The 17466-nt window shown below is 43.1% G+C and overlaps 1 protein-coding gene across 1 annotated transcript in view; it reads right to left on the minus strand.

The window, feature by feature from the left end:
• Positions 1–17466, minus strand: part of ADAMTSL1 (ADAMTS like 1) — a 731427-nt gene that overhangs the window by 236081 nt on the left and 477880 nt on the right. The window contains exon 15 of the mRNA XM_069239462.1: positions 8885–9014. Within this exon, the coding sequence (XP_069095563.1) occupies positions 8885–9014 (130 nt within the window). The remainder of the gene's footprint in view (positions 1–8884; positions 9015–17466) is intronic.

Here is a 17466-nt window from a genome sequence, read left to right on the forward strand (position 1 = left end):
GCTGGAATATTCATTTTCAGAGGTTTGCCAGCTCAATGCTGCAGGAATTTCTTTTTTTCCTAATAGTCTGGCTTTGATTTCCCTTTCTTTGTCTGTCTATTATCTTGTTAATGGATAACATCTACAGGCCCATCCAGTATGTAATATGTTTAGATCTGTTTGTAGCTGTGTGTGGGTGTCTGTATCCTGTAAAATGCAGATGCACAAAGTGTAATAATATGTTTGTATTACTTTTGTTAAAAGTGGGGAGGAGCCATAGGAAAATGCAATGCCTTGAGTGGGTCATGATGCCCCACCTCTCTCTCAACTATGGGAATGAAGAGCATACTATTCTCTGCAGATCTGCACATGCAGTTTAAAGGAGCGGTTCGTGGCACGGATAAGGGGCGGGTGAGGTTGGGGAAAAAGACAAAACATAAAAATTACAAAATAAACACTTACCTGATTCCCCACCATGCCCTTCTTCAGCCTCCACCACAGGCTCCCAGTCTGCCCTGCGGCCAATCCGAACGCTGCTCTCATGCTGCTGGCTGTGTGAAAGCAGAGTTCAGATTGGCCAGAGCGCCCTGGCTTGGCGTTCTGAGGCAGACTGGGAGCCTCTGCCTTCTCTCTACAACCCCACAACACAGTGCCGGGTTGGAGAGAGCCCAGTGCGCATGTGTGTTTGGCCGGCCCGAGCCAGCCGGCCAAACACACATGTGCATAGAGGGGAGTGCACAAGCACTCCCCCTTCGTCCCTGTCACGCTCTATGGCCCTGCCCTTTAACAATAAAATGGTAATAAATACAGTTAAATAAAGGGAATTTAAATAAGTTTGAGCGGGTTTATCTCGCCATCAATTATTTATGCAGCCATTCTGTTCAAATGATGGTGAGACACAATTGTTACCCACTTTTCCCCATCTGACGGCATTTTTAAAAGCTAGTGCAGCACCAACGTTAAGCTCGGGTAGCAAAGATGGAGGGGCCAAGACCTGTCCATTGACATAACTATCCACCGACCACACCTACAGCCCTAAAATGGGCATACCACAAGTGTGAGGTACCCAGTGCTTAATTTGAGCCAGTGGTTTCTGGTGCAGGGAGGAAGAGAAAAACCAGAAAGCATTACAAAAGCAGAAAGCTGCAAGAGTGAGCTGAAGGGGTAGGGTGTGGCGGTAAAAGGCAGAGATTGTTTCAGGGGTATGCTGCCTTAGTATTCTGTGCTCACATATTTAATTGCAGTATCCGCATGTTTCAGAAGATAGCTTTGGGTACTGGCATGTTTTTATTTCCAAATTAAGCACTGGAGGTGCCTCTAGAACTTTGTCTTTTTGTCATTTAGATATCTGACCCTGGATTCTCTCTGACTTTTACTAATGCTAACTATGTGAATATCTTGGCATATGGTGGCATGGACGGTTCAATAATGGATAGTGACTGCCATTTGTGCTCATTACCAGATTTGGTACAGGGAGACTGAGGTGCCAGAACCTGGTATTCCAGATGGTATCCCCTAATCATAAGCTCTTGTCCCAAAATGGAGAATAACCACATGTCTCAGAGATAGAGTCCCTTTCTATGTAGTCTTCTCCGATTCAGGCAAGCAAGTCACAGGAAATTTCTACCTGCAGTCTACAGGCTGAAAATACCTGGAAAAAGACCCATCATCGTTTAGAAGGTAGGTTGGGGCATGTGGACAAAATGCTTGTGGTTGTATGGATGGGGGAACATTGTGTGCTCCCTCCAAATGACACAATGGTTGAACGGGGGCCTGACTATAATGCTGCCCTCAGCCCATAGCTCTGCACAGACAGGTCCGGTATCTCAGGGCGCAGAATTATCGGGACTGACATTGGTAGATCAGATAATGCTAAATCTGTAGATATTTACTGTCATACTTTTACATGCAGTTTTCGTTCCACGTGAAATTATACCACTTATAATGAGGACCAAAGTATGTTTTCAAGTTGTGGCCTCTTGCTCTACTTCCATCTGGAGTTAGTTTCTTCTCTGAAAATCTTTTTTCTCAGGGACTGGGCTCTGGCTGGGTGTTAGCAATAGGGGTCTCTAGGCAGCAGTGGGATGCACTCTGTCCAAGTAGGGACCCTCACTCTAGTCAAGGTAAGGGAGTCACACACCTAAGATAACCCCTACTCACACCCTTCGTAGCTTGTGACCTACATGTAGTAAAAGGGAAGATTTTGAGCCTGGCAAGTGGGTGCACTTGCCAGGTAGAAATGGCAGTTTAAAACTGCCCATACAGACACTGCAATGGCAGGCCTGAGACATGTTTGCAGGGCTAGTCATGTGGGTCCATCAGTGGCATTTGATTTACAGACCTTGGGCACACCGGGTGCACTATACTAGGGACTTACTAGTAAGTGAAATATGCTAATCATAGAGAAACCAATCACCAATATAATTTAGACAGAGCGCACATGCAGTTTAGCACTGGTTAGCAGGGGTAAAGTGCCCAGAGTCCTAAAGCCAACCTATACAGGCCAGAAAAAATAGGAGGAAGAAGGCAAAATGTTTGGGGATAACCCTGCAAAAAGGGCATGTCCAGCACTGGGGAACATCACATCTTGAGGCACTGAGTGTTATAGTAGATATTGCATTTTAGTCTCTTCTTACGATTGAAAGATCCATGGGTCCCTTTACCAATCTGGGGCCGAATAGCTAAGAATCATGCTTAGCTTCCACCATCCTTCCTGCAATCAGAGATCAGGCAATAAATCACTGGTAGTGATCCCTAGAGTGCAGAAGACCAGATCTGGTGGCAGATGTGCTGCTTTCCAAAGGCCACAGTTTGGAATAAGCTCATTTTAGAATTAAGGGCTGTCTCTTGTCAACCAGTTTTTAGAAAAGTTGAAAACGTGTCTTTTTAATCAGATTTGATTGTCTGTGCTTCTCAAGACCTGTAGTCTTGTGCGCCGGGACACTCAGTTGAACAGCTGTGTGCCTTATAAGTTTACATATCCATTTAAAGTATGAGGCTTATCACACTGAATTGTGATCTTTAAGGCTTATGCTTCTTTGTAGGTTTTTGGAAGCCCTGCACCTTGGATCAAGCCAAAAAGGCCCATGTCTCGATTTTGAGATTGCTCTAAGTAGAAGAGAAGATTCTGCATTTTATGAAATACTTAGATATGGCATCCACCGGTTTTATGTGGAGTGTTGTTTTAGAGTTGTCATGCGCACCTTTCAGCTACACCAAGGAGAATCATATGCACCATACTGTATCCAATTGCCTGGGATATAGCCTTCATCTCAACGGGGTGCACGATTCCCTCCTGGTCTAGCAGGAATACTTTCATATTTTAGCATGATACTTGACCTTCTTTGTGCTAAAGAAACAGAAACAAATACTGCAACAAACATCATGACTGTGTTTTTTGGTGAAAACTTAAATCTACTTCTAGTATTATAGCTATTTCTGGAGGTGCACAAGTGCCCGTTTCCAATCAGACAAAAGATATCTTGACTTGTGGATTATGGTGCCCTTTTTCCTGCTAGAGTTGCACAGTTGCAGAAACTCCCCATTGGTGGAGATCCTTTGCTCGTGGGTGTTAACCATGGACATTGGCTCATCTTCTGGATGTTCAGGCTGTGAAGTCCACATCTGGATAGCCATCCAATGAAAGAGTGGCTGGGGAAGGACAGACTTTTCACTTTTCACTCGTTGTAACATGTGCATATTGACGAAACTGCACAGGGTCTTTTTCTAGATAGCTGATGTGGTTTGTGGGCCCTATACATATCTTAGGGGTTGGGGCTGGAGTGCTGGCCCTGTTGGCACTATCCTCTACTTGCTGGGTGGTGTGAACACACTGTGCACTTTGTTAGTACTCTGCTAAACAGATGGGGAAAGTTCAGCTGTCCATGTTGCCACCGACATCCAAGCGAGAGACATTCACTTCTATAAATCCTCTTGTGTTGTGGCAGTCCGCTTCTGTTGGAGAACATAGCACCACACTCAATCAGGACACTAGTTCCTGTCACAGGGCCCCACTGTATTTTGTGTGGTTTGTTGTGTAAGTCCATTCCAATGTCCCTGTGAAAATTAAGGGCAACACAATTTTCACTTGATCTCATTAACTAGCCCATTAACCAGAATGCAGCTGGTCCAGGGGTGCTCCTCCAGGAGCTTTGCGTTGGTTCTTCTAGGAAATTAGAGAGATCTGCATTTTTTTTAAAATGTAATGTCAGCACATTTGGCTGCATCTTCATTGTGGACCGTGAGCCTTTGCCAACTATTTCTGCATTAGTTCTCCCCAAGTATTTTAGATTGTGTGGTTTGTGCTGTTATGTTCATTTATAAATGAAATATACTCTTTCTTATATAAAGCTGAAATTATGAAAGGGAAACACCAGCATCTGTAGGCCAGATTTCAGAAACATCCCTCAAGTGAGTTTTCACTATAAACCCATCTTAACTACTGAAAGGACCCTTATGTTCAACTTTAAATCCTACTCTGCCATCGCTTGATTTCAGACCAGATGCATTTACGTCTATGAAAGACCACCGTTTCCTAAAAAAAATCTTGATTTGGGTTTCTTGTTTATATCCCTTTCATAGGAATGAAACAGTCAATGCATGATTTCAAAGGTTTTAAAAACGTCAATCTTTGGAAAGACTACCTCCTGCTATGTAATTACATCAGAGCTGCTGCCTGCAAGTTTACATTTGGGATAAGGTTGAGTGACATCACTCAGGGATTGGTGAGTCTCCGCTGACTCATGGCTAGAGTGCTGTTTCACTTTTATTCAACACAGATATATTCGGGAGGAATGCTCCTGCATGTCTGTCCTCTGCTCAAGCAGCCAAGAAGATTACCTCATGCCCATGACAGGGGTGCGGTTTATTGTTTCTGAGTGATCGCTGAGGCAACCATGAAAATGACTCCCCCAACGATGATGTGAAGGACAGTCGTGCACCTATGGGCAAGAGTGGCTAATGGGAAGAAGCTGTTACTTGCCCATGGGCATTCTGCCTAACTTATGCAACCAATTGGCAATGCTCTGGGTACTGTAAAAGTGGAAGATCAGGAAACGGAAATTTCCAACTGAAAAATGGACCTTATCTTGCCATGCAGTGTCAGAAATTAGAAACTGCCTTTGCAGTTTAGGCAGGATGTAAAAGTAAAAAACAGAATATCAAGCCCGTGTGATAATGGCAGTGCTAAGGTAACTTCCAACGCTAGGCCATGAGTACCCAGAGAGCCAGGCCCACGGCTCTCTACCAGGTGCACTGCTTGATGAGAATGGTGCCCCTTCCCAGAATACACCAGCAGTTGGACAAGCCCACTCCTGCTGAATGCAGTACCACTGGACTAAGAGACACTGCACAGAGATGTCTGTATGTTAAACTTCAGTTCGCACACGCAAATACATTTTTGTAGTGGTAAAAAGTGCTATTCAGTAAATGTAGTTGCAAACTTATAACACGATCTATGTTCTGCAACAGTACCCCAATGCAGTGTAAAATTATCTAGCAGCAAATCTGTTCACATGGGCAGGAAGTTGGCGGGGGATGCCTATTTTAGGAGCGTCCACAAACTCTCAGATTGATGGGTATTTACAAGTGTTTTTTTTCACATCCCATTCTGAATACAGTCGAAAATGTACTCCTTTCGAGGCGGGAGTAAATTCATTCCCATGGTGTAAAGAAGTAGGGAGCACGCCCAAATTTGGCAGAGTGGTATATGAGGTGAAGTGGTTATTATGTTTTGTCACCTGCACAGATTTCATACAGTTACCACATTATCACAAGGGAGAATAACTTTCCTTTTTGCTTTTCTTCTTGCCGGTGTAACTTCGGACAGTGAAATGGTAATACAATTATATAGGTATTTGAAAGGCAATAATGTATACAAACCCCCAGATGTTGGTTCTTTGGAGAAGACTTATTGAGATTGAGGGTACATTATGACAGAATGGGCATGGATTTGAGCAATAACTCAATCAAATACAATTCTAGGTATTTTCTTTTGTTCACTTTATTAATATTTATAATAATTACCTGTGCTGATATTTATTTAATACGCATTAGAATGATGGTTGGGAGCTCCATTGAAGGCGAGGAGGTGGCTCATGGCTCACAATGGCTGATATAAGCCTTCTGCTCCAACATTCCAATGTTAGCCTTTCCATTCATTCCTTTTTAATTTGGAACATTCTATATCTATTGGGTGGAATGTTCTAATAGCATTCTAGCCATTCTGGCATGGCCCTCTCTCTAATTATAAGGTCTTGCATGCAGCTTGGGCCTATAACCCAGTTTAAGGGACTTTAACAACCAGTATAGCCATGAGAAGTTAGCTATAAGGCTGTGTAGGTTGGTTTTAAATAGTGACTTTTGGAATATAGGTAGTTGTGGTTGTTTATGACTTATCCTAGCAAGTTGGATGGATGGGGAAATGTACAATAATTACCCTGCAAAAGGCTTCTGGCATCACCTGAGGCATTCTATTTATTAGTGTAGCCTAGGGAAATTAATCCCCTAAGAACACTGGAGAGATCCATGCTCCCCCAGCTCTGTAGATCCCAATGTTGACACATGGGTCTGAGAGCTAAGGGAAGTACCCAGGGATATGGGAGTAGTGCTTAATCTGTAAAGTAATGAGTGCCGGTGCCCACAGATCTGCTCACATCCACTGCCAGTGAAAATAAACGTTGGTCACTGAATACAAAGAATGAGTAGTCTTAATCCACCTTCGGCCTTTTTAATCCACTACCAGACACTCCCTGCCCCATTATCGCACTCATGCCGATCACTATTTCTGTCTTTCTCTTCCTCCATCTTTCTTCTTTGTTTGATTTTCCTCTGTTGCTCTTGGTAAATGTCTGATGCAGATAAATGAATGCTGGTCCCCACAATGAGTGCCAGTGGCTTCTACCACCAGCTCAAATTAAGCACTATACTGGAGCCAGATGTACTCTGATCCACATCAAAGGTGTTTCTCCATAAGCAAAAATGTTTTTCCTATTGAGGAAAAAGGGGCAATTGCAAAATTATAAAGGCATTTGCACACGCACAGCTGTGCAGTACAATTAAGCCTGTGGAACTGTTTTTGTATGGACCTTACTAGGAATTCAGAAACCAATTTATAAGGTACTACTGGAAACCAGAGGATGTCACAGATATCCAGGATTATTCCTGGAAACCTTTCAGAATTGTAAACATTGGTACATCTGCACACAAGCGTGGAAGTAAACCTATGAGTGCAGATGTAAAATGTGTTCAGTGAACCGGGCCCGAAAATTTGACTGGGTGAAATAGTGTCATATATTTGCAGGCATTCATTATGCAAGCTATATATAGAGTAACATTGTAAATGCTTAACTCACATCTATGTAAAAGTAACACTTTGTTGATGGTTTACGGTTTTGTTTAGGCCAGAATGCATCTGGTTCTCATGAATGGCATTTGTTTGCACAAACCTGAGGAAGCAGCAAAGAAAACCTATTACAGAAAACTAAAAACAGATGTACAGAGCTGAAAATGTCCACAATTATGGTAGTAGAACCTGTGCTTGACAGAACAAAAAGCATTCATCTTGAAACCTGAGAACCAAGTATCTGGGGGCATGGGTCTTTGTTCTCAACGGTTTGGGTCTCGGTCCATGTAACCAATAGGTGCTGAGACTTTTGATATTTGCCATTGTATCCAGGAAAGCAACAGATAACATCTACAGTACTGTACTAGATTAAAGCATCTGTCCAGGTGAGTTGGGGTCAGCCCACCATCAACCGCAGAGTATCCTCATATTTTGTTAGCTCGTGGGTGAGAGTCCAGGTCCCTATGCCATATTCAAGGCCCCCAAAGCCCTGACTTCTCATAGAGACCCTTGCAGGACATCTCTTCTAAGGCTCTCCTGTGAAGGAGAGACAAGAATAAGACAAATCAATGATGGACCCACTCAGTCCTGGGAAAGCATATGTTTTGGACATGTGCTGTGCGTAGATTCCCACCATATTAATCCTAATTCAGCATATGTGCTGTATTTACGTTCCTCCAGTTTACGCAGGCCACCCCATGCAGAAGGCTGTGCAGCTCACGGTGCACGTTTCCTCTTTGTGCAGCCATCTGTCTAACAGAGATCAACATGCACAGCTCATACTTCTGTTCACCAAAATAGACTCCTAAGTGTGAGGCAACATTAGGGGATATTGAGCATCAAGTGTCATTCACCCATCTCGGTTGAAACTTCAAATCAGTTAGGGCTTCCATCACATGCTGCCACTTCGGGGAACCTTTCATTAAATCTGGCGTTCTCATGCTGCTGCCGTCTCCTTCGCCAGCATGGCGAAGCACAGAAAGAGCTTCGCTTATATAAAGGATAAAACAAGGCCAGGGATGAGACTCCTAAACGTCACCTGAAGAACCGAAAAGTAGGCCTACTGAATGGGCTATCTCGGGGTTCAATTGTAAATCAAAGACTTTTTCTCAATAATGTCAGGAATGGAGTTTTTGTTTGGAGTCATTTCTGCTTGATAAAAATAATTTCAATTTGCAAGCGCAACACGAAATTCCAGAAATTACGCAAAGTATGCCAGCGGAATTGAATTTTCGTAGTGGCCCTCGAAGTTCCATTTACTGAAATGCAAACAAGTCTCAAATAATACATATAAGCTCATCTGTACCTTTGGCTTGCTTAGGTGCCAATCAGCTGTTCCTATATCTCATAGGATGTCTCACAGAACTCCAACATGTGCTCCTGGATAAAAGCAGTGATGGGCAGGCCACTAGTAGGAACTCTAACAAAACTTTCTCAGACATCTATCTTCCCAAAGGCAATGCATTTTTGTGCAATTAAAAAACACACAGATGATATATACAGAAAGAGAGAGTATGTGTTTGTGTATGCATGAACATTTCAATATTTCTTGACCAAGCTTACCTTGGAGGACAGGGCTCCAGGTTACACACTTTCAGCAACGGTGGAGGGCGCCGGCTGCTCACACACAGGCTGACATCTACTGTCTCCCTTGTCTGTTTATTCAGGCAAATGACCACAGCCTCTTGGACACCTGTACACAAAAACATTAATAAAAAAATGTAAGGGTAAACATTCAAAATAGATTTCTGAAACTATTATCAGACTTTACGCTCCCGATGACATTTTATTTTGGAAAGTTAAATATCATACCAATAGGCATGCTGTGGTTGTGGCTATTAAAAAATGGTTTACAAAATCGTCCCTTCGTAAAATGGTAGAATATGATATGACCTGATTGATGGAACAACTATTCATGTACATTATGAAACCAAGTCATTTCCTAGTGGTTCTTAATTTGTAAAAAACACTAATGACTCAAGTTTGCTTTAATAGGAGCATGCTGAGACAGCCTCGTCTTGAACCCCTCCTAAGGCCAGAATTAATTGTAGCCACCGATCGGCCAGGGGCTTCCTCCTTAGAGTTTTCATCAGTGATTATTCATGAAAGGCGGTGCCATTGTGATTGAAACAAAAGTGATAAGTGCTTCCTGGATAAAGTCACATCACTCAATGAAGGTGTGGGCCTGAAGAAAGTAAAAAAACATGCCATGGTTGCTTCTATACTGCCTCCTTTGCGTTTCATAGACAAAGCATCCTGGATGAGGGGGATGATAGTCACTTGTTCTTACAGAACGACACTGATCAACGATCCATGTAGTCAGTTGACCCAAACACCCAGGAGGCCCTGGATGGCCCTAGTCCAACATCAGTGTATCTCTGCCAGCAGAGAAAGGTGGCAGTATGATGGTCGCGGTAGGCTCCGTCACAGACATACTCATTAAAGAAAAACCATGAGCACTTCTACGAAGTCTCCAGCTAATCGAAGCTGAAGCGAAATAAACACAATGGCACTGACATTTTTTTAAATACCAACAATCCGAACTGAATGGAAAGGGTATTTCTCATCCAATTTTATGGCTGTTCCCTGGTAAGAAAGTAAGTTTGCATGAGTTCTTTTGCATATATGCTTTACAATATACTGCAGATTAAACTGTTTGCCTGAAAAGTATGAATGCCAAAAATGTGTGACAAGGTATACAATAACTGGGAAGGACAATAGGGTGACATTGGCAAAGGGACGCTGACATCTGAAGAGAAGATATGCTGGCAGCGGGCAGTAAATACACACAAATGCAGGGAATACACAATACACAGGCAATGTGACAGGGAACACACTGGGGCAGGGAACACTCAGACACCGGGAGAGGGAACACACCCACACTGGGACAGGGAACACACTGAGACATGGAACACACTGACACTGGGACAGGGAACACACTAAAACTAGGAGAGGGAACACACTGACACTGGGACAGGAATATACACTGACTCTAGGACAGGCAATGCACAGACACCAGTAGAGGAATACAGGGAACACACTGACACGGGCAACAAACCGACACTAGGAGAGGGAACACACGGACACGGTGACAGGGAACACGCTGAAAGTGTGAAAGGGAAGACACCGGCATGGGAACAGCTAAAACACTGAAGCTATGATAGGGAATGCAGTGAAACTGGGACAGGGAATACACTGACACTGGGACAGGGAATACACTGAGAGGGGACAAGAAATACACTGACACTGGGACAGGGTATACAGTGTAACTCAGGTAGGGAATACAGAATACACCAACACGGAGGCATTTAATACATAGAGACAGTAAGAGAGAATTAATTTACACTAGGACGGGGATTACAGGTTACCTAGACACGGGGGCAAGCAATACGCTGGCAACACGTCAATGAATATAGAATACTCAAACACAGGGGCAGTAAAACACTGAAACTGGTATACTGAATTCACACAGACACTGGGGATAGGAATACAGTGACACTGCCTTGCTCAGCCTACTCAATACCAATCATCTAAACAAACTTGCACAAGATCGCAAAGAATGCCACAATAAAAGCAGTGACTTGACCTTCTGAGAGCCTAGTCTGTTACTTTGATCACTCAGTACACTCAAACAAAAAACAGGTTTTTAATTAACCAGTTTCCAAAATCCTTGTCCGGCATATAAGGGCTAAGTGATGCATATCTCTTCTTCTTGTTTAGTTCGCGGCACTTGACCTCTGACCTAGCGTCAACCACTGCTGGAGTGCAGCGATCACGCCAAACACCTGCAGCTCCTGCCTGATGCCGCGCACCTGCTGGGGGCGCGTGCTGCCAGCCAGGCGGCTGTGACCTGGATCGCATTCCGACCCGCGTGACTGCATCCGGGATGAGTTGTCACTGGTCTGCTGTGAAAAGGAATGCAGGCGCTGTGGCAGTGTATGCTGTGTCCACACACAGGCCCGCACAGCGCTCAGAGCCCGCTCACCGAACATACTGGTAAACACAGGGAACAATAACGTTATCTTCGCACTGGTACAAAAACACAACTAATCCATTTAAAACCTTGTTTGCTGCCTACTTGATAAGGAAGGGGACAAACAGACCTGGCTTCTGTCAAAATCACGTACAGATTGTTGCACCAGGGCAAACAGCGAGGACATTTGTGGTGAACCGTGGCGATAAATATGTGAAGCCTCTGTTGAAAATTGATGAGTTTACTTTTTTAAGAGGGCCTTTAACAAAGACATATACCAGTGCGTAAATAGCTCTTGATTTAAAAAAAAGTGTTGAACGAGCTGATTTATGTTGGTGCTGCGTATGTAGAAAATAATGTAATAATTATTTAGCCTCAGGCTTGGAGATTCATTTCGGATATCCCAATATAGATTCCAGTAACTCCCCCCCCCCCTTCCGCCACTACCAATACCTCGAGCACTTGTAACTCTGGGAGTGAGTGTCAATAACTGGGCATCACCAGGTGTATCCGGATGTTTCCCAAGAAATTAGGAATTACTGACAGATCCGTCGAAGTGGTTGGTGAAACACACAGGAACCGTGGGATTACTGGGGATCTCATAATTCTGATGGGGTAAATAATTAACTCATGTCAGCCCCTCCCCGCCCATTGCAATTGCCGCTGCACTCGTAACGAGGGTCTCAGCCCTATCATGTCGAAATCTGAAACAAATGCTATTGCTCATTTCCTAATTTTGTAAACTCAACAATAACACAGGGAGATCAGTTTGTGTGATTGTTTTTAAAGTGGTATAGCACTTTAGTATGGAATGCATTTTTCTCCATTCCCAAATAAGCAAGCAGCAGAAAATGTAACAGGAAGTACGTGCTCCGTTTCTTTGCATCTGTGTAAACTTTGTGCAAGATATACTCTGGTGTTCTGTAAGCAAACAATGGCACGTAAAGATACAATTTATGCAGCAACGAGGTTTCATTTGATTATAATATGAGTTACATTAGCTGTTTCCACTAAACAGACGTCACAAGATTACACAAAATAATGCCAAGGAATACGAGCATGCAAGTGTTTCTGCAAATGTAAGACCCACGGTTTTCAACAATGTGTGTTCAGTATCAAAAAGCAAATCAGACATAAAAAAGACCTCGGTGGGAACTGTTCTTCTCTAATGTGCTAAAAAACTCACAATTATTAGGGAAAGCAGACCTGGAAGCTATTTCTGGACTCATATATCTGTGTAATGCACTGCTTATATCATGCAGTGGGCAGTAGTTATCGCCTGGAGTCCTTCATCTGAGCACCAGCGCTCATTTTAGGGCACTGGGATTTAGGGCCTGATTTGTATAATGGTGATAGACATGTTCCATCGCAATGATGATGGAGTACACTTACTACCAATATAAATGTGAACCCAGAGAATTTATATGCGGGCGGATCATAGATTGGCAACAGCGGAGATGTAGTTAAACTTCACTGACACTCAAGGGAGTAAGGGCCATTGTAGAAATGCCTATATGTCTGCCTGCCAAATTTATATAGACAGACAAATAGCCATTGATTTTACTGCCCATCACCAGCAGGAAAACCCTAGGGGTAAAGGGCAGTAAAAAGTTAAAAATGCCCCCTCGCATGGGAGATGACTCCCTTGGCAAGCATGGTAATGTTTTTTTCAAATTTTCATAAACAAAAAAACATTTTGCAAATTTAAATAGTTTTTAAACTTTACCATACAATGTCATGTTTGACAGAGCTGTAAGGCAACATTCCAATACATTCACAGGGAATGCCTTGGTAGTGGCTCCTTTGAATGGTAGAAATGTCAGTCGGGCTGTTGGACGTTTCTAAATTTGACAGGCGGGTACTCTATCAGGGAGGCTGAGTAATTTACACAGTCACCCTGATGGAGTAAAATAGGTCTGCCAAGTTATGTCAGCGAGAGAGAGAGAGAGAGAGAGAGAATGAGAGAGAAAGGAAAAACTGAAGAAAAAATGTTTGGGAAAAAGTGACAATGTGAGAAAGGAGAAATGAAAAATAATCCACAAGACTGAGATAAAGAGACAGGAAGTGTAGGTACTTGGATAGAGACATGAGTAGAAATCAAGACTAATCAGCATAGGTATTCTGCAACCCCCCAATAGTCAACTCCTATTTCAGGCTCCTGACTACAACTTTGGGCCCAGGCTCTTACTTTTTCTACAAATCAGTAGTTCATTTTAACTGACAAGGATTCTTACTGTTAGTGCAGAGCAGCAGAAAGATGCATCGACAGTATTGGCAAACAAAGTCAGGCTGGCTAACGTGGTTTAGAACAGCTGCCATAACCTAGCCAAAGTGCAGAGAGCATGGGCCTAGCCCCAGAGTTGTGAAATTCTTGCACTTAGGTAGAGAACCACTTTGTCTTTCATTTTACAAAATAATGATGTCCCTGGAAAAGACCATGCACTCCCACACAGATTGTTTGCTTACAATCAGTGCCTTTTAAACTCTGAAAATCCCTGATTTACATACTCCTGTCCATTCTTCCCTTATGAAGCCTCGTGACCCGATTTTGAGCAAAAACAACAGTACAAGCTAATGCCCTCATTACAAGGGTCCTGTTGTTTTCTGATTCTGGTGTAAAAATTGTTTACGCAATGATCAGGATTATAAGATTCGTGGTAATTACCATACCACCACATTTTTCCAGGTAATTCAGGCAAGACACATCTGCCAAAATTTACTGAGGGGGAGGGGCAAATGCTTGTTAAATACTGAAACATATGGATTTCGGTGCAGAAATGAGGGAAGCGTGTAAAAGGTGCCATTCCCTACACCTGTTAAATTCCAAAACCTGGGGTACCACTTAATCAGCGTCTCGGATGGCCGCCCAACATCACTTCGTAATTAGTAAGGGGCAGATTTAGAGAAAAGTGGTCGTTTACAAACGTTTTTTCTGCCATTAATCTAAGTTCCAAAGAAGGATTCTCCCCAGAGGAAAACCGGAATGTGGAAATTACTTTTACTGAAATAAAAAATGCCACCTCTGCTATTCTAAAAATTACATTGCCACATTTCTTTAAACGAGGCCCATAAGTCTTGATGGGACACCGTTTGTATCAGTAGTAGAACATTGTGCAGAAGAGGCACGGAGGATTGTCTCAATGAGCTTGGGGATTATATTAGATGGACCCTGCACCAGATATATTTGACAAATGAAGTAAATAGTCCGAGGAGATTCTGAGCCCACTGCAATCGTAAATGAGATGGCATCGACAAGTGTGGCTTCTGTGTGCTGTTTGGCACTTTCAGCACACCCGTTTCAGCGATGGAGCAGAGGAGCCATTGGCAGCACAGGCACCTCGGACTGGCGTTGAGACCTACAGGGAATCAAGGGCCTCATGCACAAAGAAGTGATTATTAGAAAGTGGTCGCAAATTGCACACAAACTGCTTGCAAATAAACTCTGACATTAAGAGCAGAGCTATGTACAAATAGGTCAATTCACAAAATACCAAATCACAGGCAACGGCAGAACAACCGACATAATGAGCATTTATTAGGCAGCTCACAATTTGCGACCCTCCTCTGATTGGCTACAATCAGAGGGATGGTGGCATTCAAAGGTCCTCAGACCACCATGTCTGTGATTGTGTTTACATAAAGACATCTTTTTTGCATGAATAAAGCTTGTTTTCTGTAAAGGAGCTACATTTGTTTAAACTTTTCTTTTTGTTCACAAAGTTTCAGTGAGAGTTGGCAGAGGTCCTGTGGACCACTGCAAACTCTTCCTGAAACTTTTTTTCGAGCTTCACAAAGGGGAAGGGATCCAAAAGGGACCCCTTTCTTCTCGTGAATCAGTTGCCAGTCCAACTTTGGAGTCAATAACTCTTCAATCTTTTGAGACCGGATTACAGATCAGGGTCAAAATTACCATTTGGAAGGGACACCCAAAAAAATACATTTCCAACTAGTGATTCTGAAACCATTTCTACACCCTTTTATTGATTTTGAAAATCGTTTCCGAATTGCTAATGAGTTTAATACATTTTAAAATGATTTTAGCTCTTGCACATTCTTTGATTTACCCAATCTGAGGGTTTATGAATGCTAAACTTTTTGTACATGAGGCCAATAACTACTTATATGTGGTGGGCTGCTCTTCTGAGGGGACTACAGTTATGGCGACCTTACTCTATTTCTGAGATGTATTCACTTAAAGCTGCATTACGGAGATACTTTGTCTTTGAATCAGAACTATTGCTACATATCCCACAACTAAGGCCTGTCCTCCATTCACCAAGCTCCACTGAGCCTCCCAGCAGCACACGCTAACAAAAAACTTCTGTGCATCATGATATTTAGGCAACAGCTCGCAGGTAAGGATGCTGTTGAGGGAGACGAGTCAGTACTTCAGTGTAACTGGCAAAGCCATGCATTTTAAGCAGCACTTCTGCCACCTTGAGTACTTTGGGCCAATCCATAGTAGGCAGCGTAAGGAACGGCATCTGGAATACTCATGGTGCTCTGCATGAGAGAATAACACTCTTGCACATTAAGCACCACACTTGTCGTTTTGAGCAATACCCTTTGTTGAATGAGCAGCACCTTTGCAAAGCAAGCAGCAGCAAGATGTCATCCTCCGTTTATGCCAGTCAAAGCCAACCTACCTCGGCGTCCATCCAAGATCAGCAAATTTGTTACGATTAAACTGGGGTAACAATAGTACATACTATACACAGCGCTTAGCAATAACAGAAGTGAGCTATGAAGTGCTGTGAAAGTAATTGTTAGTACTAGTGCCTCGATTAATTTATCAACATTATTGTATTACTGTCGGGACCCTGACATAAATGGTAGCACCATGCTTTTATCTGCAACATTGTGAAGCTTGTTTGCAGCATTCAGACTCAATGAGCAGGGTCCAGATATTTTGGCAGCATCCTGGCAGGTGACTGCAGAATCTTTGATGTCATTTCATTTTCTGGCACATTTTTTCTGAATGAGTGTGCATGTGCACATTATCTCTACGTGGCTCAATGTCCCCAGGTACAAGACAGATGGAAGCACTGATTTAAAAGGGTCACAACGTGTAAAATCATCATTACTTTGCAGTTGACAAACATTTCTGTTGTGTATCTAGAGTTGCCACTGGTCATAGTAAGGCCTGATTTGGAGTTTGGTGGAGATGTTTCTCCATCACAAACGTGACAGATTTCCTATCTGCCCATTTATAAGTGCATTATACCCTATAGCACTTGTAATATGGCGGACAAGAAGTCCATCACACGTGAGCCAGAGTATCCGCCTGCCAAACTCCAAATCAGGCCCTAAGTCATCTGATGGGACTATACATCATTTGTGTTGCTCACTAGGAATTACGGTCACGGTGGCCAACCTAGAAAGATCAAATTATTTGATGAACTCTTCTTCACAATTGTCTTTAAACTGTATAACTTTTTAAATCATCTGTGTGGTGAATAAAGTGCTGAGATATTCATGATTTGCCTGTACTTAAACAAAATGTTTGCAAGTTAGAACCCTCCTTCCCTCGGAAACATACATATCCTTGGTAGATTTAGCTTGCTCATCACTCTGGGAAAGAGCTCCTGCATTGTTCTTGACAGCATCTGCTCCAGTACACACAATTACCATGCATGTGTGGTGGAGTATTTTTGTGATATGGACTGGTACCGAGAGCGGAGTTGTGTAGCCTGGAGGGGCACATCATGTGCAAACTCTTCTTACTCTTTTTACGGAGCATGACTGTACCATTTATATCAGACAAACAAGTCTTTTTTACCTGCCTGTGCTCGGGACAGTTGCCTAGTAGCCTCTTCCATTTTTTGTTAATTGATCTGCCAGTCGTCTGCAACAGGGTCCTTCATCAGTCCATGTGGCATATGGATGTTGTACGTGTGTACCTTTCAGGGTGTATGGAAAATGAGTGTATGAATCGCATGTGATACATATGGGCATAGGTATTGGAATCCATTTTGTATTTGCTACATCCATGTGATGCCCCTGGTGGCGGGTTGACGAGAGCCCAGACAGCAGATGTGAATTGCAGCGCTCCTTCGCGACATTGAAGGGATCCTTCATAATAGGACAGAGTTTGGGGTGTGGAAAAGAGAAGAAAGAGTGGCTCCTTTACAGCTCCAGAGTTTCCCTCTGAACTTCCCTGGCCTGTTCTTCT

The sequence above is a fragment of the Pleurodeles waltl genome, chromosome 1_2, assembly GCF_031143425.1.
Source record: "Pleurodeles waltl isolate 20211129_DDA chromosome 1_2, aPleWal1.hap1.20221129, whole genome shotgun sequence".
Classification (NCBI taxonomy): domain Eukaryota; kingdom Metazoa; phylum Chordata; class Amphibia; order Caudata; family Salamandridae; genus Pleurodeles; species Pleurodeles waltl.